This window comes from Podarcis filfolensis (assembly GCF_964270895.1).
Source record: "Podarcis filfolensis genome assembly, chromosome: 12".
Lineage (NCBI taxonomy): Eukaryota > Metazoa > Chordata > Lepidosauria > Squamata > Lacertidae > Podarcis > Podarcis filfolensis.
In genome coordinates, this window is record NC_139614.1 from 22644630 (window position 1) to 22670920 (window position 26291).

Genomic DNA, 26291 nt, shown 5'->3' on the forward strand with positions numbered 1-26291 from the left:
TGCAGGACTCGCCCTGCATTGTATGAAAGCCAAGGCTAAGCCGTGCCAGAGAGAGAGGGTATATCTGAAAGCCACCCTCTCTGCAGCACTCACTACACCGAAGGCTTGGTCAGGAAAATAAGGCAGCGCCTTTGCCTCCCGATTCCCTTGGCATTCTTAGCGCTTTTGAGGGCTTTATGGGCGAGGGAGTGGGTGCCAAAACGGAACCGAGCAGAAGATTTACAGCACAATATTGAATTGTTCAAAAGAATATTCCTACTCGCTTGGGAGCAGAGACAGGCGATCATTTAAATCCTACCAGCTGGGGCGGTTTGGAAGAAGAGATACTTAACGCAGGGATTTGTAACCTAAAAAAAAAAAGTTAAACAAATATTTGTTTTCTTTTCTTAAAAAATAATAATTCTAAAAGACTCCATGGACAATAAGAGATGTTATTTGTCTCAAGTTTTTATTATTTCCAAACAACGTGTGCCAAGAACATGAGAGACAGAGAGGCAGAGAGAGAAGTGGAGCCCTTCTTTCGCTCCCTCCCCACATTATAAAATCTATCTATCTGCCCCCGTCTGCCGGTCTCACTCTCTTGTCTGCTAGTTGTCTACCATCTCCGCCACAATTACGAACTGGCTACACAGTTTTGTCTGACAGTCCTTTTTAGCCTTTTATGGGTTGAGAATGAGGATATTTTGAAATAATTTGCTTGTGGCGCACTTTTGAATCTATAGTGGGTGGGTGATTATTATACTACCCCTTGGGGGCGAAAAAACGAACACTAACCATTAGAATTTAATGTTAATCTGAGGATATCTCGCATCCACTTTCTGTGAGACCTTTTGCTACCCTCGTCCCTACAAGACACACCAGATATTTCTGCTTCGCATGTTAGTTTAAGACCAGATACGGAAGACTTCGATGCAATGCTTGCTTACTGGGTCAACAAGGATGGGCTCATATTGTTACTGTTGCTTCTGCGGCGCTAGGCAGGAATATTTCACTGTGGCGCTCCTCAGCCTCTCTGCCAGGCGGGGGTTGACTTCTGAGCCGGTATTTCTATATGTACACTTAGCTGAAAGTAAACCCACCCATCCCACACTGAACACAGTGGGACTTGCTTCCGCGTAAAACACGTATATGCCAATATTCAAAGATGGGAGCCAGGCTTGAGAATTTTCTTCATTAGTGTCGTTGTCATCTTGAGGAGACATTGGGTGACTTTATGATGTCGGTAAACCTTCAGTGCTAGTGAGGAGGTCAGATTGGTTTAGAACTTCCAGTGGCCCGTGATGCCATAATCACCGCCACTAAAAATAGGTAAGCAAAAGCATGTCCCAGGGCTTGACAATAAATACTGAGGTTTTAATAATTTCATCACAGCCATGGGCTGTATGAGATGGGATTGGGAGAGCAAAAGGGGGAGGGGGGAATGTTGGTGGCGAGGTGGCAGAGAGAGAGAGAGAGAGAGGAGTTGGGATGTTGAAAGGTTCACTTACAGCTCGCTTTATGACCTAAACGCTTAATATGCTCCTTTGCAATTTTATATTAGCGCATATGCTTAAAGAGGAAGCCTGGCTAAATTATGGGTTGCATTAAAATCGGGGCAAATTGTTTTCTATTGTTTGTCTCCCCTTTCTCCTTCGTGTGCGCGAGAGCCCACGCGCGCCTTTCCCTCTCCTTTGCTCACACGCAGGCAAAAGGCAGCCTATATGTGGCAACATCAATTGTACCCCGGGTACCTAGGCAAGGGCAGCTATGTGGCACCATCGATTACACACACACACATACACACACACACACATATATAAAATTCAGCAGTGGACCTGAGAGCAGCTCATTGCCTACGAAACCAAACGGGGAGGGGTTGCTGGCGAGGGCTGGGATTCCATTGGCTGCACGCACTCGCCGTGGCGCGGGGGTATCTCTAATCATATCCAGCATGTTTTGCACAAGAAATGTCAGCCAGAAAGGGCTATCTGCTCTCTTCGCCAAATTATTCCACCACGGCCATGGCATGCTCGGAGAGCCCCGCTGCAAACTCTTTTTTGGTGGACTCCTTGATCAGCTCAGCCTCAAGCAGAGGGGAAGGCGGAGGAGGCGGAGGCGGGGGCGGCGGAGGAGTTGGAGGCGGAGGAGGCGGAGGAGGCGGCGGCTACTATCCCAACAACAGCGGTGTCTACCTGCCACAGGCGTCCGATCTGTCTTATGGGCTGCAAAGCTACGGGCTTTTCCCGGTCCTGAGCAAACGCAATGAAGGCCCTTCTCCAAGCGTGGCGCCGGCTTCTCACGCCTACATGTCAGGGATGGAAGTCTGGCTAGATCCCCCCAGGTCCTGCCGCCTGGAAGAGCACGAGAGCCCGCAGGCGACCTCCTGCTCCTTCGCTCCCAACATCAAAGAGGAGAGCTCCTACTGCCTCTATGACGCCGAGAAGGGCCCCAAAGAGGCGGCGGCCACCGACTTGTCCGTTTTCCCAAGGCTGAGCTCGGAGGTCTGCTCCATGAACAACGTGACAGCCGCCGGGGTGCCCGTCCCAGGCTACTTCCGCTTGTCTCAAGCCTACGGCACCAGCAAGAGCAGCGGCAGCAGCAATGGCAGCAGCTACAGCAACAACAGCAACCACCACCATCAACATCATCACCAACAGCAGCAGCAGCAGCAGCACCATCCGGGGCAGATGGTGGTTCCTTCCCAGTTCGCCCCGCAACCTCAAGTGCGCTTTGAAACTCCGCCAGCGTTGACTCCTGCAGTCCCACCGCCGGATCCGGGGAGGAAAGACAGCGAGGATTCATCCCCACCCAGCACCTTGGTTTGCGTGGCCCAAAGGGGTGAGGAAGAAGGGCAAGCTTCCTCTTCGGCCCCCGAAGAACTCTCCCCGGCTCCTTCAGAGAACAGCAAGCCCTCTCCAGAGAAGGAAACGCTAGGTAAGCAATAAAATAAAAGAAATAAATGCACTGCTGTCTACCCGCCTAGCTCCCCCGCCCCCGCGCACGGCAGCCGGCCCCGTTGCCACAAAAACCAGGAGGGGTGGAATGCGATAAGGGGGTGAGAATCGCCCAGAATACTGGAAGCCCCCTTCGCTGGCCAAAACGGCCATTCATAGAGCGGCTTAGCGTAACCTGCTGAGCTGCCATTCATATTTGGACGCTGGGATGCTGTAAATAAATAAATATTGATATATCCACCCCTTCGAGTTTATGAGCCGTACAAAAAGAAAAGAAAAGCTGAGTATGGGTAAAATCCTAAAGCCAAAGGGCTTGAAAAGAGACAAAATAGGAAGAAAAGGGAAAAGAGATAAATACAGCTCTGTATTTCCTCGCCTCAAGTGATGCTGAGGTGACTGCAGAGATAACATAGATGTTTGTAAAGCGTCCAAAGTAAGCAAGGGGCCAGCGCCAATAAATAAGCCCATTAACAGGCTAAGTTCTAGTTTACGATCCTGGATGCCTTAAAAAAAAAAAGCAGCTGGGTTAAAATTCTCTTCTATGAAGCACTATCAAATTAGACTGCTGGAGACTGCGCTGCGAGAGGCTCTCCAGAGCGCCACAAGGCTTCTGTGTTGAAATATACGCAGGGTCATTGGAATGAATGGGAGCTGTACAAGAATGCCAGAGTTCCTGGTCGGTGCTCAGTCATTCATTTCAACGCGCGGGGATGGCGAGTGGCTTTTGCAGAAGAATATTCTATTTCATGGTGCCCATTGAAGGGAATAGTAAAATAATAATAAGAAAATAAAACCGGGAACTCCGCAGGGTATGCTTACAGTTGTTGTTTCTCCCACAATTCTGAAACAGGATGCAATGAAGCATGTTACGTGTGTGCACACATATATGCATATGCATATCGTTATCTAAATGCACACAGAGAGAGTTGGGTTTCCCGCCCCAACCCCACCTCCAGCTAAGTGTACTTCCAAAAAATAAAGAGAAATGCATATGTGCTTTAAAAAAAAATGTGCATCATCAGTGTGTGCTTGTAGGAACCATCTTAGCGCTAAACAACCCAGCGGTTTAGATTTAATTTGAATTTGGGAACGCACAGCCCGTTCCTATGCTTGCTTGTTTGCTGCACCACTGAATGAACGGGCTTGATTCTCAGTAACGCAACATTCCTATACCCGCTTACCGGGGAGTAAGCCGCACTGAACACAGTGGGACTTACTTCTGAGCGAACGTGCTCTGGAAAGGTGTGTGGAGTAGTTTAGATGGGATTGCAGCCCTCATTCGCCAGAAATATTAGGCATAACAATTCGAAAACGACCCCACCCCCAACAAAAAAAACAGCTGCTTCTTTTTTTAATCGAGCGCTTCGGCAGCGTCTACCACATTTTCAAATAATCTGGATTTAGGGGAGGGAGCAGGGGGCGGTCTCGCAAGGAGTGTTTTGAGAACAAACGGCCAGGACTGAAGCAGAGGCAAGACCCTGCAAGACGCCACTGCCAAAGGCATTTGTGCGCATCGGTGTCAACTCCAAAAGCGATCCGGTCTCTCAGACCAGCGAGATGCGGCAAAGTCAGGGAGTGTGTTGCAATGCTCGCTCTCCTTTGGGGGCTACCAATTTAAGAGGGACCCGGATAGGAACCCTGAAGGAAGGCCAGAGTGCCCTTCTCAAATTTATATTCGGTACCAAGTACGGAAGAATCCCCCAGGCCCCAGCCCAGCCCCGCTACGCCGCCCAAGTTTTCCTGGTGTCGTTCTGGTAACCTTCCCTTTTTTTTTTTCTTATTTCCCCCTCTTAAAACTAGGCAATTCAAAAGGAGAGAACGCAGCCAGTTGGCTCACCGCAAAAAGTGGCAGGAAGAAGCGATGCCCTTACACCAAGCACCAAACTCTGGAGCTGGAAAAGGAGTTTCTGTTCAACATGTACCTGACTCGTGAGCGTCGCCTAGAGATCAGCCGCACAGTCCACCTAACAGACAGACAAGTCAAAATCTGGTTTCAGAACCGCAGGATGAAACTGAAGAAAATGAACAGGGAGAATCGAATCCGGGAGCTCACAGCCAACTTCAATTTCTCCTGATGAACCCTAGGCACGCATCTTGATCGTCTAAACAGCTAGGACGGTTCCATCCCCCCACCCCCGGTCTCCTCCCCACCTCCTAAGCCTCTAGCTACTCGCACCTGTGTGCGTCCGAGCCTTTCAATTACATCCTCAGCCTCTCCATGGCCCCTTGGTAATTGATTTCGTTGGGATGAAGCCATAACTGATGCACACTACCCCATCCATGTCCGCTACTGCCCTCAGTGAATTCCCGGTTCTGGAAAGTCTGGTGCTGAAGTGGGGGAAATGGTTTTCAGAACCCTAGATGCCTATTGTCCTCCCCTTCTCAACACCCCTCTCCCAAACTCCATTTTCAGAAAATTGAGCCAAATAAGACTGAAGGCAACTTGCGTTCTCTCCCAACCCACTGTAACGATAGCTGGTGTTTTGGATCTGAGACGAGAATGGTTTTGAATAATTAAAATCTGGCCACGCCGCTGCTTAATAGGAAGCATGCGTCTAGCCGATCCAGATAAAATCAGGTTATAGAATACGGTGTCAGGAGCCAAGGCTGGCGCACTTATATGTTTGTTGGTGCCCAATCCCCCGCGTACCCAAAAATCCATATTTAATATTACAACTTTTAAAATTGCCACGAAAATGAGACCTCTTCCCCCTCCCCCTCCCCCTTCCCCCCAAAAAGGAGAGAGGAAAGTCTTTGTCTGCTTTATTGGCTAAAATCTTACACTTTCTGGTTGTAGGTAATGACTTGAGGTAGTTTTTGCTTTGGATACCTTTGGGTTACCGCTAGTTACGCTTGGCAAGCACATGGAAGGAAGGAAGGAAGAAATCTCCCCGCTTTGGAGGGGAGAAACGACTTTGTCCACGGAGAGGTGTGTTATTCTATGTATATTGGACCACCAGATGAAATTTTCCCCCTGACTTGACTGTGGGGGACAGCAAGGGAGGTGAAAGTTTCCCCCCTGGTTTCCTTGATACTGTGAAGTTACATGCGTTGAAAAGGTCAAGCGTGTAGTGCAAAGAGAAGATTTTTTTTTTTAAAGAAAAAAATATCTATGAATACAGAATATGTATAAATGTCTATTAATATTAATATTATTAATATTATTAAAATGCCGATACTGTTGCAAGCAAAGCATTCTATAGCGTTATTCTCGATGTTAGCTCTATCTCTCGTCCATCCCCTCCTTACCTTAAAACCAATGAATTGTAATGCTGCGTGGAAGTAAAGCAAAACAAAAAAACAAAAACAAAAAAAACACAGGACAAAATGGAGACGCTGTTTATGTTTCTCTTGGAAGAAGAATAAAAGGCATGGAATGAACCACCCTCTTTTTTTAAAAAAAAATACCTCGTTTGTGACTGTTTATTCTCATGGTCCTACTTTCAGATCTCCAAGAACTTTTACAACAGGAATAGTTTGCCCGAGCCCCCTGCAATTACTTTAGGAATCTATTTAAATATTACCTAGACGGTCGTAATTTGTCTGGGCCATATAGCAATGGTGCTGTAAGGTTTGTCGGCTTTTGTTCAGTTTTATGACTTGCTAGTATATCTGGATTGTTGCTGTCTTGGACGAGTGGTTTTAGTTGACTGAGGGGCTGCACAGGCAGAGGAAGCCAAGGGCTGCTTATTTGCAAAGTTAGAGGACTTGGGCTTCTCTTTATTTATTTATTTATTTTATTAAAATAACTCGATGGTTAATTCACGAGGAAGGATCCACTATTTTTATTTTATTTTAAACCAAGCAAAACTACTCCCACTAGACGCTCGGAGCTCTTTTCAACTCCAGAGAAAAACCTAGATGCCCCCACATACACAAAAAGGCGATTCTGAAAAGGTGAGCACGTGGGAACGAGGATCTTGAGCCTTGTTCTCCTTGATCGATCAGCTTTTCCGCCATGTTTATTCCTCCCTGCCTCGCTACCTGCCTGCTTGCGGATGCGCTTAAGCGGAGAATGTTTTGGCATTAAGGTTCTGTATCATTGCACGTTGATCAGCTCCAGAATCCAGACAAAGGCGAATCGGGTGGGGAGGGGAGAGAGAGGGGGAGATTGGAAGGGGTGGGAGTGGAGGCGGTGGTGATGGGAGCCTGAAAGGGCTGTGTAGCCATTTCTTTTTCCAGACTTTGAACCCGCGCATCTTGATCGTCTTCGATGGCCTATGTATACAAGGATTCTTGCCTCTCGAGGCCTCCCTGGCCCCGCTGCCCCTGTCTCTAAGTTGCATTTTAAAAAGGCACCATACCTAATTCGATCCGTGGCTAAGTTAGAGAACTATGATGGAACGTGGAGAGTAAGATTAAACGGAGTGACTACGAAGTGGGCACAAAGGCGTTTCTAATGATTTGGCGGGTCCAGAAGAAGAGAAAGAACTTCATTTTTTAAAAAAACACACACAAGAATGTGGAAAGTTTGTAGACGGAGATGGAGACTTTGGTGGAGAGGGCGGAGGGGGGCGGTGGGAAGGGTGAGGTCTTGTTGCTGTTGGGTTTTTTTGGGGGGAGGGGGCTTTCCCCACCCCACCCGCTCGGAATCTGTTTCTTTTGGGCATTGGTGTCTCTCCATATTTATTCGAAGCGGGATCCTTTCTCCTAAGGAAAGCGGCAGTGGGGAGCCCTCTTAATTAGGAGGCTGAGAACTGGTCGGTGGTTTAGGTAGTTTCATGTTGTTGGGGCTGGATCTCAATCTCTCTCTACAGCACGAAACTGCCTTAATTACTTCAGTTTGAAATCATCAACCGGGTCTAATAAGAATAAGAATAAGCGCCGGAGTCCATCCGTAGCAATAGCGATACAATACTAATAATACCGCCTTTCACCGAAGAAATCTGGCAGGCTACCTTTCCTCGGCAGGCGTTAAGTCCCAATGCCATTGGTTTGCCTTCTGCGCGCCGAAAAACCCCGCGCCTTTCCGGCCGCCTCAGTTAATCCATTTCAGCCAAGGTGGAAGAGGGGGGAAATGTTTCAAGGCGCTATTGGAGGAGACCTTCAAGCTTAGCTAGGATCGGTTGTCTTCGGGTTTTCTCATGCAGGTTTCCTTCAAGGTCAGGTGCACTCTGCCAGTTTAGGAATGTCCAGATTTTATTGTCTAATCCGTATCACTGGATACTTTGATTATTGTCGCTGCTGTTGCTGGTGATATTATTCGCATTATTCGCAAAAATGTCTGTTGCCCTGTTTCCTCCCTATGTACTGGGTGTGCTTCAGTTACTCCGCTGTAAAGAGAGGGAATCTGGTAGCAATTTCCAGCTCTGCTTACTGGTTCTCTCTCATTATATTTTATTGAGCTATATTGTGTTATGAGGTTTCGCCGCCGGCCCGTTTGCGCAAACACACACACACAGCCCTTGCTCTCCCTTTACTTACAGTGGTGGCCTTCAGAATCACTCTGTTTTCTCTCCGCTGTTTCTCCCCCCACCCCGAAGCTAGAACAGTCCTTCCAATGTCTGCAGGGAATGCAGACCCTAAGGGCATAAGAGGCGGAAAGAGGGAGCCCGGGGAGGCAGGAAAAGTCGGGAGGGGGGACCCCAAGGATTTCTCTGTAGCTCACAAGGCCTCGGTTACGATCATTATTGGAGTGTGTCCGGGCGCCTGCATTCCAATGAGGCGGAATAAGCAACAGCGACCTCGCTTGGGCTCGAGGCTGCGCTGTGCTGTGCTGTCGCCTTGCCATTTATGCGCAGCAGCCCAGCGAGAGGCGAAGGAGCTGCAGCGCCTTGTTTACACCGGATACACACATTGTTTACAGCTATTGTAAATGAACAAGACCTCTCCCTTCCATGTCCTGCGGTGGGTACGGGTGCGTGGGTATTGGGAAACGCACGGGAATATCCTTTATATTCTTTTTTTCCCCCTCCTCCACCCTTCAAGTTTCCGAACGTTTCAGAGAACAATTAAAAAGGCTGGAGAAATCAGATTTGTTTATTTCTGCCTCCCACAAACACACACCGTCGCGTCAATTTTTGGGGAGCCTTTGCCACGGTTGAATAATTTAAATGGCAAGTTCACACGATAAGTGCTTCGGGGGCATTGCTACTTATAATAAGGACATTGTGTGGTTATGTATGTGTCTGTGTTTGCACGAATGCACGTGCCTACGGCTTGGATCTAGAGGACGTACATGTTCCCACCACATGAATACAGAAAGAAGGCATTGCTGTATGCAAGCAGCTACCATGGCCAGCCTTCTGTATGAAGTCTGTGATTCTTCTGAATCATTCTACGATTGTTTGGTCACTTATCTCAAGCAAAGCTTATTTTAAAGCTAAAAACACAACAAAACAGACAAACCCAAGAACCCGGAATTCTCCATATCAGTGCGCAATACATTACCTCCTACAGAATATTATCCAAATCCTATTAGGACTACTTTTCTTTCTTTCTTTCTTTCTTTCTTTCTTTCTTTTTAAAAAGAGAAAACTCTATATGTCTCTGTGTGTACACACATATATATGTGTGCATGAATGAGAGGGAGAAGGGGGTGGAATATATGTGGGGGGGAGAGAGAAACATTAGTCAATTATATTGCTTAGATATGTTTAGGAACATACTGATTACTTCAGACTCTGTGTAAAATAAGTAAATAAAGTGCGAGCACACAGTTATAACCCTTAAACGGCGTTTTTATTTTTCCTTTGATCTGTCTGGTAGGTAGATTCAAGGGTTAAAACCTAATAATGTGTGTGTGTGTGTGTGTGTGTGTGTGTGTGTGTGTGTAACCAGATATAGTTATTAAAACTCTGAAGCTGCGACCATATATGCACACTAACTTGAAATAAATACTGTTGAGATCAGTATAACATTTTTTAACCTGGGCGAAAATTTCCCGAAATGGGCGAGACAGTGTATATGGGTTGTTTATATGTCACGGCTACCGTTCTGCACACACTTACTCGGGAGTAAGTCCCAAATTTATGTGTTCAGGGTAATGTCCAAAGACTGGTAGCCGCCTTATTCCAACCCGAAGCCTATTTCATTGGAGCTAATTAACAGTTCAAAGAAAGCAGGAATTCGGCTAATGAGGAGGCTTTCTCCATTTTCATATTATTTGTCACTAAATGGAAGTCAGCTATAGGTGCTACAAAGCCGAGCTATTAAAAAAAGATTCCTGTTTATACTGAAAATACAATATGTGCACCAAATGAAGAAAATGGCGAAGTACTTTGTATTTATCCCTTTCTATCATTCCGAAGGTGAATATAACAAATCATCTTTAAATTCTTTAATTTTAATGGTTCAGCAGCCAGCTTTTTTAAGGGAGCTCTGAAATGTTTATTCCTTTATTGTAACGCGAGCCTTACATTTCAAATTTCTACATGTCTACTCAAAAGTAAGTCCCACTGAGTTCAATGGCGCTTCTAGGTAACTGGGTAAAGAGACTGCAGTCTTAGACTGCAATTTTACCCAGAAGTAAGTCCCACTGAGCTTTAATGGGACTTACTCTGTAGTACGTGCCGGGGATTGCAGCTGGATCATTCCCGTTGTTTCCCACTCTCAAAGGCTTAATCCGGAATGAAAAGTCACTACCGCCTCCGAAACCCCAAAAAGTCATAAAAACATTTAGGAATCCTGCTGTTAAGATTATTTTTCTCCTTCGAGGAGGAAGGAAGTTCTGCCAGCATATTTCACAACAGCTGACTCTCGATTTTAAACAAAAATGACGTAAGACTTCCGTCTTTCCAGGAGAGAAACCGACTAATAATAATATTTTCCTCCTCTCTCCTGTTGAGGATATCGCACTAAGGCGATCACATACTTTAGCTGTAATTACATAGGAAGACATTTGTCTACATTTTTTTTTTTTTAAGAAATGGCTTTGTTGATGCATGGGAAGAGATTTCCAGCAACGCCCCTGCGAAATTGTTTCTGCTGAGGATCTGTGAAATATTAATTGTTTCTTGTAATCTCGGGACCTTATGTCAAAAAAAGAGAACTGACTGCTAATTTAAGTTTTTCTCAAGACTCAGCTATTGGAGAAGTATGAAAGGGGAAAAGAACGCTGACGTGATGTAAAGCTAATGAGAACCATACTTTTTGCGTTCACAATATCCACAGACGAATTTCATTAGCACGCGGTTTCCTTGCTATTTGCCCCGTCTCTAGCCTGACGAAGAGTTAAAAAAATAATAATAATAAAATAAAATACAGAGATCCTTATTCTCTTCCCCCTCCTCCCAGTAGCAGAACACAGCATTTCTTTCCAAAGAAAGAAAGAAAGAAAGAGAAATAAATAGGGGGGGAAAGACGTTTAGGAATCCTCCGGAGAAAGACAATGAATGCAAATGTCACCGACAATCCACCATTTAGTCATAACTTTAATCCACAACACTGGACTTGATCTGAGACCGTATCACCTTCTCCTTGTTTTTCCTAGACGGCGGTAACCCTCCGCCGCTTACAGAAGCCATATAAGAACGTGCCAGAGAGTAAATAACTATTTGCACCTCAAATCCGACGGCTCGGGAATGCGATCCGCCAGCGGGGATACTGCATAAAAATGCAAGGGCGAAAGAGGGTGCCCCTTTAAGGCAGGCGACAGACAGGATTTCTGCTCCTATTTTGCTTTCATGCATGCTTAGGAATTAATCGCCATGAAGAGTGTGTGAGTGTGAGTGTGTGTGTATAGTGTGTGTGTGTGTGTGTGTGTGTGTGTGTGTATTCCTTCCCCACCCACAGACAGACACACACACAGTCTCACACACTCACAGTCTCCAACATAGCTGTGCTTTATCCGGTTCTTGACAGAATGTGTAGTTACACTTCAGAGAGAGAGAGAGACAGAAGGGATAAAATGCCCAGTGGCCGTGGATCCCGCCGCAGTCAACTTGATCGAGGGGGATGTGTCCGCTCAGTTTTTCTCCCGCATAAAAGTTCTCTTCTGCATTCCTCCTCTTGACTTGGTCTCTTCCTTTTACCAAAATAAAATAAAATAAAATAAAATATAAAGGTTATCTAGTTGTCAAACCTGCATCAAAGAACAGGGCATCAAACAACTTCTTGATAAAATGTCACAATATTATTTAAAAGAAAAACAGCAAGAAGGGTAATTGTCTCCCACACCTGCACTTAAGCTAGTATTTGTGGCAGAATTTAAATGTGTCTGCGGTTCCTTGCCTTATTCTGCTGCTGGAATTATTTCGGGGGCTGTGCAGGGGGTGAGGGGAGGGAGAGAGAAGAGAAAGAGATTACTGAGGAGCCAGGAGGTGGGTGTTTGGGATTCCTAGTTGTGGGTCCGATTCCACAGTGAGGGATTCCTGGCTGTGGGTCCGAGGACTCTTAGATCGGAGGTGCAGATAAAGATGCAAATTTCGATATCGATTTGAGATCTCTCGCCCCCAGCCCCAGTTATCCTCCTGCTCTGTTGGGCGGTGGGCAGATTCCCTTTTGGAAAGGGGAATCGTGTTGGATTTGACTTTTCCCTGCCAGCCCCAGTTAGCTCTGAACTCAACGGCACAGTATTATTTACAGTGAGTTCCCAAACTAAACACAATAGTATAATTTAACCTTTCCAGGCACTCGTAAATTTTTACTGCTGTGAAACACAGCGATGCAAATGAATATGCTCGTAGTTACTGACTTAATAACAACCCCGTGGCTCCCGAAACAATAACTCCTTATGAAATATAATAAATATATATTTAAATACAGTATGCCGCCAATGTTATTTTGCTTTTTTATTGCTTCAATTATTGTATAATTTTATGTGAAGGTCTCCGATCACAAGGAGGGTAGCCTGTCTTTGTGTGTGTGTGCGCGTGAGTGAGTATGTGTGTGTATGTGTATGAGAGAGAGACTTGGCTTTTTTTTTTTTTTTGCAAGGAACACGGACCATTGATGGGATGATTAATTATGATATAAAATAGTCCGCTTTAGAAAGGTGGCCATACCCCAAATTCTGATCTTTTAATCTCGATCAGCCACAATTAAAACAAATATTGCCGTACAAGTCGTCTATCCCTTTGCATAAAAACATATGGCTTTGCTATAAAAATGATGACGGGAAAACACTGACCCATTAATAGCCTGCGGACTGATTTATACTTTATTGTTCTGCTGCCCGGCCATGTGACGCGAGGCAGCCAATGGGCTGACAGGCAGCCTTCAACTTATTAGGTGACTGTACTTCTTCGTGAGGACCAAGTTGTTACATGAAATCTGCAGTTTCATAATTTCGCCAGGTCTTGCCTCTCCTTTTTTTGCACTGGGGCTGGGGCTGGGGCTTGGCTTGGATGGCTATGTCTTCTTCGGGGACGCTCAGCAACTACTACGTGGACTCTTTCCTCATCCACGACAGCGAGGAGCTGGTGCAGTCCCGCTATGGCTCGGCTTCTCTAGGTCAGCCGGCCAGGCAGGCGACCCTTGGAGACCACCCCGAGTTCACCCCGTGCAGCTTTCAGTCGAAAACCTCCGTCTTCAGCACTTCCTGGAACGCCGTGCACCCGCCGAGCGCTAACAATGTGCCCACCGTGTACCACCCGTACGTGCATCACCAGGCACCAATGGCAGCGCCCGACGGCAGGTACATGCGCTCGTGGCTGGAGCCCATGCCGGGCTCCTTGTCTTTCCCGGGCTTGCCGGCCAGCAGGCATTACGGCATTAAACCTGAACCGCTCACGGCCAGGAGGGGTGACTGTACCACCTTTGACACGCACGCTCTCTCTCTGACTGACTATGCTTGTGGTTCTCCTCCAGCTGATAGGGATAAGCAAGGCAACGACGGCGCGTTCTCGGAAAACAATGGCGAGAGCGAGGCGAACGGAGACAAGCCCCAGATCGACCCAAGTAAGTGCCATCCGCCTGGGCTTGGGCGGGAGGAGGGTGGGCGGGTGGGTAGAGGGCTGGGTGTCGAGAGCCACCGTCTACCGTGAGCTATGCGGCAATGGCTGCTGGGTGGGTGACTGGGTGGGGGCTTCTGTGGTCATAGAAGAACGTCCAGCTGCACCACCGAGCTTCTCTCTATCTCTCTGTGTGTAGAATTGTGTGCGTAAAACGGGAATATGGTTGCGCATGCATATACGCGTGTATGTACATATTTGGTGCCACAGTCTTTGTAGGCTCACGGTCTATGCAGCCAGCTAGGTCTGTGTGTGTTTCTCAGCGTCAAGGTGCCAGCAAAGTCCAGCATGACCTCCCTGTCGCAACAGTGTGCAGGGGTGCGTCACCAGCGTGTTTTCCTGGGCGCACGCTTCAGCTACAAAGCCACATTGGGGGGATGGGAGGAGAGAGCCGGGCTGTGTAGGGGGGGGCGGCGTGAGAGGGTGGTGGTCGCGCACAACCCAAGTTACTTGGGAGAGGCGAGGAAAAACAAAACATTGGATGTGAATCTGATCCCTTTGTGACGACTAGCTGAGCTAGGAAAGCCAAGAACAACAACTGTTCTTGTGTGTGTGTGTGTGTGTGTCTTTTCCCTAACTTCATTTTAGCCCTCTGTTTGGCGACTGTTTATTCCACTCCTTTGCTTGTTGCTAACACCATCGCTTGCCTTTAGAACTGAGCTAGCGGATCAATAGTGCAGGCACGGCAAATAATGCCAAATGCAAATGTGTGAGTGGGTGTTTTCCCACCTAAAGCAAGCCAGGCTTAGCCTGAAAAGAGGGCCGGGTGGGTGTGTTCCCTTATCTCCTTGAAAGCGCCCAGCGGTTATATAAGGTCAGAACTGGAAAGTGAAACATTTTCAGTATGACACTTATTCTCAGGGATTGTGCACCGGTCCTATATTTTTTTCCCGGAGGGGGAGAGGAGAGAGAGTGAAATCAGGGGGCTTGGCTGAGAGGAGGGTAAGCAGCAAAGGCAGGCTTTGAAATTACACCCTATATAAACACTATGAAGAAGTGAGGCGGTGGCCAGTGGGGTTCCCCCCTCCCTTTCTCTCTTGCTTTTTTTACTACGCGTAATTCTACGTGACCTTTTCCATGTGTCTCAGTTTGGAGTCCATTGTGTCTGACCCCATCCTGTATGTCTGTCCAAAGGAAAGGAATGTCGTAAACCACCAATATCAGGGCATCCATGCTCTTCAAAAGGAAGGTGGTGGCTTGGGGGTGGGAGGAGGTGCTGTTTGTGTGCTTATGGGGTGGAGATGCAGTCATAATAGCAGTGCGGGGGGGTGTTGGTGCGGGGTTCTGTCCTTCGCCAACTTAACCCTCTCTGGCGTCGTTTTCCTTGCAGACAACCCGGCCGCGAACTGGTTGCACGCGAGATCCACTCGGAAAAAACGGTGCCCTTACACCAAGCACCAGACGCTGGAGCTGGAGAAGGAGTTTTTGTTCAACATGTATCTCACCAGGGACCGACGGTACGAAGTGGCCCGGCTCCTGAATTTAACCGAGAGACAAGTGAAAATCTGGTTTCAGAACCGGAGGATGAAAATGAAGAAAATCAACAAAGACCGAGCGAAGGATGAATGATGCTCGGCTTCCAGGTTTAATCACATTTCAAACAGCAAAAATCTCCCCTTCCAGCGCAACGCAACACAATCCTCCCTTCTTCTGTTCCCAGCATACCCCGAGACTGTGTCCAGGCCTCATGTGTTGTTGTTGTTATTATTATTATTAATATTATTTGGGGTTTCCCACCCCCCTGGGGTTGTTGCTGTTGTTTTGTCCTTGGCCAATTCAGCTCTTGAATGTATCTCGCCAGCGTGCAGGGAGATATGGCTGTGCCCCGGTGCTATTATGGAGGTACCCAGATTTATCATTTTCTAATCATAGGAAAGGAAAGGGGGGCATTAAACTCGGAAGGCTGATCTGTTGGCTTGTCTAAATCTACCTGTCCTTCACGAAAGAAAGAAAGAAAAAAAGAAAGAAAGAAACTACCTTTTTAATGCACAATTCTTTACAGACTGTATAGGTTAGTCGACGTAGTTAATTTTATTTGCTCTTTGCGCGGCAGAGAGAGGTCTGCTCTAATACTTGAACACTGTGTTTTATTGTGGTAATTATATTTGTGACTCAATTTTTTGTGCTTGGGTGCTGTACCAGATGTGATTGTGTAAGCTAGGATTCAATTTGAACTCAGGTTGTTTATTATAAAGGTTGCATAGAGTATAGCTCGGTAGTGTAAGGAGTCCTTTTTTTCTGTATCATTATTAGACAATGAACCTTGGATTGTACCGGGGGGGAAACCAATTCGTTCGCTCTCTTTCTATCCCAGCTTTTAAACACAAAAGTGGGGGCATGATCTGGGATAGCCAAGGACTTGTGGACCCCCTAGTTCTTTTGAAGCAAGTCATTTTCGTATGCACACTTGATCGATCTATCTATCTATCTATATATATAGTACAGTCTTCGTCAGTTGTATATATCATAATCTATATATTAAAGAAAGAAACCCTTAATAATCAGGCTAGCTTGAATCTTGTTTTTGCACCCGTGAGCAATTTTCAGATAACGGAGCTATACCTATATGTGAAAAAGAAGGTAACTACCTATGGTTTACGTTTTGAGTTTAATCGAATTTAATTGATTCTTATTGTAATGAAGTTTAATTTTATTGATAATAAATTATACACTCTAAAAAAACCTACCTTTTGGTTATTGTAGATTTGTATCGATTATTAACATAAAAAATAAAAAGTCCTGGACGTTATGTTTATGCAGAAGCTACACTGTATATTTTGCAATAGTTACCTCATGGCCTACTGACCAAATAGTTGTGTCCAGAATGATATTTAACTTTTTGCTAAATAAAATATATATTGATTCTTTTAAAAAAAATATTGTGCTGTTTTTAAGATTATTAAGAAGGCAAAACCTGCCCATCTTTACCTTTGGAGAGCAATCAAAATCCTAACACTGATCCTATAACACGGTTACTCAAAAGGAAGACCCACTCATTTTGATGGAACTTAACTTCCAAGCAATTATGGTTCACGTGGCAAATCCTTCTCCCAAACGAAAACGCGAGTGGAATCTGGGAGAAGAAGACAGTGGAGTAATTCGGCCAGGCATGTTGCACCTAGGCTATCCAATGATTGCATAGAACCCTGAACTGGAAACAAGGATAGAAACTAGCGTGGGTGTCTTTAATTACTTAAGATGCTGTGAAATAATAATAATAATAATAATAATAATAATAATAATAATAATAATAATAATAATAGAATTGATCAACATAAACCAAAGCAGCAGGACAAAATTTCGGTGACCTTTTGCAGGAATAATCTAGTTAGTATCCGCCCCTCTTTCAACTCTCATTTTAAAAAAATCAGCTTGGCTTCCAGAAGCAAATAATCCATAGAGTATGAAATTTCATCCATGTCTCTTCATAGAGAAAGCATTCCCAATGTAAAACCCATTCCAGCTGCTTTCTGGGTCTTCGGTGCATTCTCGCCCGCGAAATAAACACACCGCATTTGACGCAGCCAAAGATGGAGGCTTATCGTGCAACAATGGACGCTAGAAAGGTTTTTTTTGTCGTTGTTTATAAAGTTCAGGTTAGAAAACCGGGCTGGTTGGCAAAGGGGTGTTGGTGATGGAGATTAACCAACACTTTAACAAATACATGCAGGCGATGGAGTGGGGGCGGGCAGTCCAAACGGATGAACAATAAAAGGAATTCTGACGCGTTGGGAGTTTAGTCGTGCCTCGGGCAGGCTCGGCTCTCCGCTCAGAAATTATTATCCTCCCCCATAAAAAAAATACCAGTTAGAGCAGAGTTGTGCACAAGACCAAACAGGGACTCCTCTGTAGCTCATTGCAGAAGAGTTTATTTTAAAGGCACAAACAAGCCCGCACACTTCCAGCTAACAAGTCTTAGCTGAAGAAGCTGTTAAGAAAATTCAGAGCCATAGTGTGCCATAAAAGAAAATGACGGCTGTAACCGTTTATGGGGTGTAAAATGCTGCAGGGTTGAAGGCAAGAACTTTCAGTATCTCAGGCTTTGAAAATGTTCGAAGGTTCAGAGAGGCAGGGGAAATCACTTGGAGTTTTGTTGGCCTTTTTAATTTTTATTTTTAAAAATAAAGAAATCTCTGGTAAATTGCATTAAATTAACACAAAGCGAAACAGTTCTTGTCTGCAAAAACAAGGGTGGGGGAGTTCTAATTAATGCCTGTCCCAGTGGTTTGGGATGTTGCGACGCCCTCTGTTGTTGCAGACAGTGGGGACTTCAAAGAATCCTCATTGGAAGTGCGTAATAAATGGCAGGTCTGCAAACTGTCTGGAATTCGGCCCTTAATGAGTTTACAACTGTCCAGCCACAATTAAGATTTTCTACAAAAGCCCTTTCATTTGTTTTGTCTGGCTGTTTTAGATAAAGCGGCTCTGCGGAAATAGCTCGTTTTTATTAGCCCTTTCCCCTCTGAAATGTAGGCTGTAAGGTGAACGTTTATCTTTAATGAATATACCGCTGGAACCTTTTCTATAATTGCTACTGCATGGCAAAGTAGATTACTGAAGCGTTTGCAGGGGTAGATATCAGCTATGTTTACACGTTCGTCAGATTCCTGCACCTATTTTATTGCTTGCGGTTACCAGGACAGAACAGCAGATGGCAGTGTTGTTCCACGAAAACAAGGGCGATTTCCGCCATGAAGCCAATGGAAAAAATTCTAAAATGTCGACTTCCTAGGAGCAGCATATGCGGTTTTGAAACTCCTGATTTGATATGAACAAAAGGCGATATTATGTATGTCCCCACTACTAAAAGGAATACCTTAATGCTTCAGTATTTCGTGTTTCCATATTTAATACTCTTAAAAGTCAATAACTGCAATGGTAAAGTTCTCCGTCTGTAACTATTAGTATTAGTATTATCATGCCAGTTCTGTACAGATTGATATTTTCCCCTCTCAGCTTGAAGCATGCTTCACGAATACTGCTAATTTGACCGCAGTAAGAGCAAATAATATGTCGTGCGCCTGAGTGCACGTATCAAACACATGTACAGTGAGAATATATTTACACAGTTTAAGCTTATACAGATGCATTTGGGTGAAACATCCCGTGTATATTGTAATCGACTAATGAAAATGCATAACGGATATATAATGTAAGGGATATATAATGCACAAAGTCAAAGCAGATATTCTCACACAATATAATCGTTTGTATTAACCCGTTCATGGCTTAGGCAATTTACCTGGGAATCTGCCCTAATGAATGCAGCAAGGCTTCTTACCTCAGAGTAGACCTGTATAGGACTGCACTACGCTATACTGAGGCCGCATAAGCAATTTTTATAGCCGGGAATCTCAAAGCGCTTGGAATGCGGATGCTGGCGATTGAATCGCGGCAGAGTTGTTAAAGAAATATGCTCAGTGTGTATTTAAAAAAAACACAACACACAGTTAGACGTGGGTTTTTAATATTTTTTTTAATGCTCCGATCAATTTTTTTAAAAGGTATTTATTAGGAGTAAACAGTTTTCACAATGCAATGGGAGAGCTTTTGAATTGCTGAACATGGATGGCTCCATCTTAATCTCTTATTCAGACAGTGATCCCGGCCTTTGGTTCCATTCTGCTCTGGGCCAGAATCCTTCGGAAACCACGTTCTTTTCACCGGGCTCTAAGTTGGTGGCTCGGCAACAAAATTTAATTTGAAAATTATTTACCGGCCACTGAATTTCTTCACCAGATGTCTTTGAGGCAGTTAAAGGCTCCCGCTCGCTTCCTTAAGCAATTTCATCTCTGTGGGACCCGGTTTAATTATGCAATGCAGATGATAACAGTTCTAATACACCGCAGGACTAAGATGCCTGTACGAATCTAGGCTGGAACTCTTACGGCATTTTATTTACTCTTTCATATGTGTGTGTGTGTGTGTTGTGTTGTATATATTGTATATATTGTATACACACCTCTCCTTCACTTCTGAATTCTACGGCTCCATCGATTAGTATATGAGCCATATACACAAACATACATACCGAAGATGAATGGACTCGATGTTTGTGAATAAATAAGACAATCAAACCACAAATGTGTGCCTACTGTACCGAAATTAAGAGCCAAGAAAGACAAATAACATTATTGGGAAAATGCTTTAAGTTTGCGTCTTTTTTCCCTGCCAAAAAAAGAAAAAGAACGTTTAGCCGTCAAATGACCCACTAAATGTGATTATCAAACATATTTCATTGTAATTCCTTAATAGGAATCTAGGAGGATAAAACGAACAACCTGATTCCTAAAAAAGACTGGAAATTTATTGTGCATTTATTTAGGATGGAACTTACATATACTGTACTTAATACAAATCCCCAGTAGAAAATGTCGTTTATATGAACGAAGGACTGGTCATGGCAGCTTTTAATGTTAATTCTTATTGTCTCGTGTGTACTTTTAATGTAGCTTGTCCTCAATGACTTCAGCTACAGTAAAATGCAAACACGAATATATACATTTGTTGTAAGTAATTTGGACAATGGAGGGAATAAAGAAGGCAGCTAAAACAGCGGAATAATACCCCAAGTCCAAATTGCAGAAAACTCTTTGCTTGATTCCAAAATAAACCACCCTGCAGAATGACCAGTTGGTGTGTGTGTTTTTAAATCATCCTCTTTATTTTTAACTTTTTATTCTGTGGGTGGAGGTTGTTTTTAAACGAGGTTTGTTTAGAGAAACCTAGAAAGCAGCAGTTTCTAGGTTACAATTTTTTAAAGGGGGCGGAGAGGGCGCTTCGGATGGAATGAGTGACCTAGGGAAAACTTTAAATAATTAAGCAGTATCCATTCCACCGTATCTTTTATTTTTAATTTTTAAGTGGGATGGAGGATAGAGGCATCTTCTAAAACTGGACACCATTAAATTTCCGCATTCATGTACCGGTAATGTATCCCGGAAACATGGCTTAGAAGTGAATAATCATTTTCCCCCTCTTTTTTGCTATTTATACGAAGTCTGTACTTTGGAGGTGATTCGGAGCTCATTGCGAAGGGACATTCCGTTTAGCGAGGGTTAGTCCTGAGACTTTATTATAAAACGCCCTATTTCCTGGAGGGGAGGCCGTGGACAACGGGGTGTGTGTGTGTGTGTGCGTGCGTGTGTGTGTGTGTGTGTGTGTGTGTGTGTGATGGCCTTCCCAATTTAAGTAGCGCTTCCAAAAAGTGACTTTAGGCAAACGCGATTTTAAAATATATTTATATAATCCCAGCAGAACTGAGACACACACACGTCTAAGAAAGCAGTGTGCGGTTTGATCCTCCCAGACCTCGGCCTCAAAGCTAGTTGCACTTAACGGTGTCCTTTAAAGACTCATCGATAAAATTCTGTCTTGCTCTTATCAATACCCAAGTCTAGACTGCCGGTTCTGTTTGCTGCTGCTTTCTTCTGGCATCTTGGCTGCGTTGTCACCAGAGGAGCAATTTATTGGCAGAATGCCGTCTAATTCCGCTTCTTTGATCTGGCTCCTCGTCTTTGGCAGGTCTTCTTTCGCCTTCCCTTCTAACTTCTTAGCCCTTTTTTATTTTTCTCAGGAGGCTTTTCTTTCTTTCTTAAAATTTCAAGGTGTTTTTTTTTTTTGAGGGGGTGTTATTATTATTGTATCCCCGCAATCTTGCACCACACGCCTCTCCCCCCCCCCCCAACACACACGTTTTCTTCCTTTGGGTTTGACAGCCATCTTGGTGCCTTGACCGATCTTGGCGGAATGAAAACCAAAGACGTCTGTCGATGCAACCAGACTGTTCTCTCCCAGGAATAGCAAAGCAAACCTCGAAGGGCGGTCTCCGCGCCCAGGACCGGCTCCAGTCCATATCACTGATTGTGAAGACGAGTTCATGATAATAATGTTCTTCCTTTCCAAAACTGTACACCAACACCTATCTCCAGCCCCTGTTGCACCCGGGCCTCCTCAGGCCCCTTAGATGAGCCCTCCCCCCCCCCTCCTTCCTTCCCATGGGTTGCCAAAATGTGCCCCTCTGAAGGGTCCCTGCGAAATATGGGCCAGGCATAATTCTAAACTGGTGAGAACCTCTTTGTACACACAGGATACCAAACTCTATAATCTAAAGGGAGAATTTCCGGGGCAATCTCATTGTCCTCCTTCCAGTTTATGATGTGCAATATAGCAGGGCAGTAAAAGCTGTCTTTACCAAAACTCCCCCGTCTGAGGGAAGGAAACTAGTTTTACGATCCGTTTTAAAGGAAGGGTAGGGCGCAACATCCTCTTATTGCTTGGTGGGGGCCGAGTGTTTAGAAATTAAGGAGCTGCCTTATCCGAGATCTGGGACACACACACACATACACACATATGCCACCGCTCTCGACACCACCAACACCACCACATAAAACCAGAGGTAGGTATTTATTTACCCCGGGGGCGGGGGAGGAAAAAGAAGAAGCCAGGATGAAACAAAGAAACCTGAGTCCGCATCCCAAGTCTCTTCGTTTTTTTTTTTAAATAAGAGGTGCTGAAAGTCCGTTTGTTTTTATTTTATTTCCCACTGTATCATTTTTTGGGGGGTGGTGGTGGCTGAAATATGCATGCTAATGGATAGAAGAAATCTGCACTAGTAAAGGCAGACCGGCTGCATTATCACCGAAAAACAAAACAAAACAAAACTCCCTCCTGGATATAAACCTTCCTGGAGTAAGAGGAACAGGCAAAAGTAGACACATGCCTTCATCTTTCTTCTTCCTCTTCTTCTTCTTCTTCTTCTTCTTCTTCTTCTTCTTCCTCTTCCTCTTCCTCTTCCTCTTCTTCTTCTCCTCCCCTTTCTTTTTAGGAAAGATACCCACCCGTCCTCCCTTAGATATGCTGTGCTTTTTCTCTGTTTGTGTTTTGTTGCTGAGGAAGAGAATTTGGCAAAAGAGGGAGAGAGCGATGATAGAACACGTATTTAGCAACCCTTCACTCATCTTGCCAGCAGCGATTAGCCGAATATGTCTGTCAATATCTTAATAAATCTGCGAGCAAATTGGGAAGCCTCTCATATAAATATTTCACTCTTTCCTTTCCTGAGGAAAAATAAATGTGAGCAGGATACAGAAGGATTTGCCAAATGAGTTCATTCAGACACACACACACACTTGAGATAGACAGACGCAGATAACACATCCTGCATAATGGTAGTAGTTGTTTTTACTATGGAGGTATTTTTATGGGCACCTTGCCTTTGTATTTTATTTTTTTTAATGTACTTTCCCTCCCGCAGCTCTACCCCTCCCCTTTCGGAATATGGAAGAGCTGAAAGGCGGAGAGAGATAAGAAACAAGAAAAACAAACAGGAAACATACATGGAAGCTCAGAGTTGTGTTTGTGGTTTATTTCCAGCTCTGCAGGAAATAAGACTGAGGAGTGGGGTATATGGAGGAGCAGAACAGAAACGCTGTTTTCCTCCCCTTAAAAAAAGAAAAGACGAGGAGAAAGGGGGTAGAGAGGATAAAGATGCAAAGAGGAAAATGTGTATTTCAAAACACTGGGTTGACGTTTCTTATTCTAGCTTCCCTCTGCCTCGGGGCTGATCTCGGCGCTCCCTCGGCTTTATCCGGAGCCGCTCCGGGAACCCGGGCCCCGTTGGAGCTGCCCGAGCGGCCAAGTCTCCCCCTCGCCTTCGAATCGGCCAGGCGTCGGCTCGATCTTCTTCCCCTTCCATCATAGGACCTTGTGAGCCACCCTGATCTATACCACCTGTGATGCAGGAGGAGATTGGAGGATGGGGTCATATGACTGGTCACGTGGTGGAGGCAGCTCAGTCCAAAAGAAAATGGGGTTTGGTGTAAATCTGGGGGTGTAATGTTATCATATATCACGCTACCTCGTAAAACCGACACGGAAGCCTACCGGACCACAAATCACCGGTCAAAATTATGAGTTCTTCGTATTATGTGAACGCTCTTTTTAGCAAATATACGACGGGGGCTGCTTCTCTCTTCCAAAATGCGGAGCCCACGTCTTGCTCCTTTGCTACCAACTCGCAGAGAAGCGGCTATGGACCAGGCGCTAGCGCGTTCACCTCCTCCATGCCTGCCTTGTACAACGTGAACAGCACCATATATCAAAGCCCGTTCTCTTCCGGATACAGCCTGGGCTCCGATGCCTACAACCTGCATTGCTCCTCTTTTGATCAGAACATTCCCGTCCTTTGCAATGACTTAACCAAACCCAGCTGTGACAAAGCGGAGGACAGCAACCTGCACAGCCAGGCGGAGAGTAATTTCCGGATATACCCCTGGATGAGGTCTTCAGGTATGGGGGAGGAAGGAAGGAAGGAAGGAGCGGGGGGGACAAAACCGAGATGCGGGCGGGAAGGCCGGGCGGAGGGGGGGGGGGAGCGTTGGATTGAAAGCGCTGCCAAGCAGGCGAATGGCAACTTCCACGCGGGTGCGGGGGCAACTTCCACGCAAGGAGCGCGCGCGCGCCTGCCCTGCCTGCCTGCTTTTAATTAGAGCAAGCGGCGCCATTGCGCAGAAAGCCCGTGGCATTGTATGTAAATGAGTCTCATAAAACTTTTTATTGCCCAATTAATGGGTTCTAGCCTCGTAAATTTATTTAACTCTCTCTCTCTTTCTCTTTCCCCCCCTGATATGGAATGGGAGCGTTGGGTTGAATTTTTGGTCGGGGCCCTAGGGAAATATGGGAAGGGTGATGGCGAAGGTGGCCGGAGACTGGCAGGGGGAGAGCCTCGCTTCTCCTCGCCCGCACTGGCGAAGGAGGGGGGGGGAGTAAGGCTGAGTGAGAGAAGAGCCGGGGGTGCGGACTGGGGTGGGGGACGTATCAGAGAGAGAAAAAAAATAGGAGGGAAAAAATGGAGCTTTCTATTCTTGGAGTGAGCGACAACGTTTGATTCCCTATTATTTCTCTCACCCACCCTCCGCAAGAAATATAGAGGGTCAGTGGTAGGCATGTCAATAAAGAAAGGGGTTATTGGAGCGACGCAAACCCGAACCTGCAGTTAATTTTGCGGGAGGACAGGAAGACCTGCTCTTTTAACTGGGAGCGAAAGCGAGCCCTGAGTTCCAGACACCGCTTTGACTTCCGCCAGAGTCTGGAATGTGGCGGGCAAAACCGGAGAGAGTTTGCTTTCAGTCAATCGCCCTCTTTTCCCCCGCCTGGGTTTATTTATTTAAACTACATGATTAAAACCCGAATTCCTCCACCCACCCAGTCTCTCCCGACTTTGCCCGGGGCACTTGAGGGAAAGCTAAGCCTTCAGTTTTTAATATACTGTGCAGGAAGTCAGTGGGATTTGCTTCCGAGTAGACGTGTCTCAGAATTGGACGGTCAGCTTCTACCCACTGGCCAGGAAGTTACGCCTTGCTGGACTCAATGGAGCTTACTTCTGAGTAGCCTTGAAATGCTGCTGTCCCTTTCCCATATATATACAGTACATATATATTTATTGGGGTGGGACTCGTGTGTGTGTGTGTGTGTGTGTGTGAGAGAGAGAGAGAGAGAGAGAGAGAGAAAGAGAAAGAGAATAGGAAATAGGAGGGTTTTGTTTTTTATTTGTTTGCAAGCTGTTGTAAAACTATTTCCTGGTCCTCTAACTTCGGTGGTTCTTTCCCGGCCTCCCCAAATCCTTTCTTCAGGTCCGGATAGGAAGAGAGGGCGTCAGACCTATACCCGTTACCAAACTCTGGAGCTGGAGAAAGAATTCCATTTCAACCGCTATCTGACCCGGCGGCGGCGGATAGAGATCGCCCACGCCCTGTGCCTGACCGAGAGGCAGATCAAGATTTGGTTTCAAAACCGGCGCATGAAATGGAAGAAGGAACATAAAGAAGAAGCTGGAGGCGGCGGCGGCGGAGGCAGCGGCGCCCCGGCGGCCAACGACAGCACATCAGCTACTGCCTCTGTGGAGAAAGTAGAGGAGGAGGAGGAAGAAGAGGAAGAGGAAGCGGAATGAACGGACAACTCCCCCCCCCTCCCGGGCTCTCGCTCGCCGGAGCCCAGCGCTCGTCTTCTGTATGCACGTGACATTGTAAACGCTCTCTTCAAATAATAATTAAAATCTATTTAAAAAAAGGAGACCCTTGCAACCACCAATTCCAATTATAAGGGATGGGGGGAGAGGTGAGTTCACCTCGACTGGCCCTTCCGCATTCCCAGAGCATCCGAGACACAGCTCTGTGTAAACTAAGAGTAAAATTATCACTTGAACACCCGGACCAGTTTGGCTGTGAATGTCCAAACCTGTTGTATTATTATTTTTTGTTACATGATAGACGGATAGATTTTTCTCCCCGCCCTGATATCTGTGAGGGGAGGGGGGTGTCGTAACTTGCACATAATAAGAAAAAGAAAAAGGGGGGGGGAAACGCTGGGGGAGCCCCATATAGTTTAACTTCCAAATAAACTACCTGACTGTACTGGTCCCAATCAATCGCTAAGGGACAAGTGCATTTGGCTCACACTCAAACTA

At 45.7% G+C, this 26291-nt stretch overlaps 3 protein-coding genes across 3 annotated transcripts in view; all 3 read left to right on the forward strand.

Annotated features, from left to right (window-relative positions):
* Positions 1 to 1099: 1099 nt before the first annotated feature.
* HOXA10 (homeobox A10) lies at positions 1100 to 6027 on the forward strand. The gene is made up of 2 exons (XM_083578815.1): positions 1100 to 2913; positions 4734 to 6027. The coding sequence occupies exons 1-2, from the start codon at positions 1947 to 1949 to the stop codon at positions 5006 to 5008; spliced, it is 1242 nt and encodes a 413-aa protein (XP_083434941.1). The 5' UTR covers positions 1100 to 1946; the 3' UTR covers positions 5009 to 6027.
* Positions 6028 to 11951: 5924 nt separating this feature from the next.
* HOXA9 (homeobox A9) lies at positions 11952 to 16702 on the forward strand. The gene is made up of 2 exons (XM_083578902.1): positions 11952 to 13772; positions 15156 to 16702. The coding sequence occupies exons 1-2, from the start codon at positions 13220 to 13222 to the stop codon at positions 15392 to 15394; spliced, it is 792 nt and encodes a 263-aa protein (XP_083435028.1). The 5' UTR covers positions 11952 to 13219; the 3' UTR covers positions 15395 to 16702.
* Positions 16703 to 23515: 6813 nt separating this feature from the next.
* The window catches only part of HOXA7 (homeobox A7), a 3920-nt gene continuing 1144 nt past the window's right edge, over positions 23516 to 26291 (forward strand). Inside the window, exons 1-2 of the mRNA XM_083578919.1 lie at positions 23516 to 24115; positions 25459 to 26291. The exon at positions 25459 to 26291 is cut by the window's right edge and continues 1144 nt beyond it. Of these exons, the coding sequence (XP_083435045.1) occupies positions 23737 to 24115; positions 25459 to 25775 (696 nt within the window). The 5' untranslated portion in view covers positions 23516 to 23736 and the 3' untranslated portion in view covers positions 25776 to 26291. The remainder of the gene's footprint in view (positions 24116 to 25458) is intronic.

What these genes read in the sequence shown, in the direction of transcription:
- HOXA10 (XM_083578815.1), top strand. Translation starts at nt 1,947, where the DNA reads ATGTCAGCCAGAAAGGGCTATCTGCTCTCTTCGCCAAATTATTCCACC. An exon ending in TCCAGAGAAGGAAACGCTAG is followed by an intron (nt 2,914 to 4,733) that starts GTAAGCAATAAA and finishes TCTTAAAACTAG; the next exon opens with GCAATTCAAAAGGAGAGAAC.
- HOXA9 (XM_083578902.1), top strand. Translation starts at nt 13,220, where the DNA reads ATGGCTATGTCTTCTTCGGGGACGCTCAGCAACTACTACGTGGACTCT. An exon ending in CAAGCCCCAGATCGACCCAA is followed by an intron (nt 13,773 to 15,155) that starts GTAAGTGCCATC and finishes TTTTCCTTGCAG; the next exon opens with ACAACCCGGCCGCGAACTGG.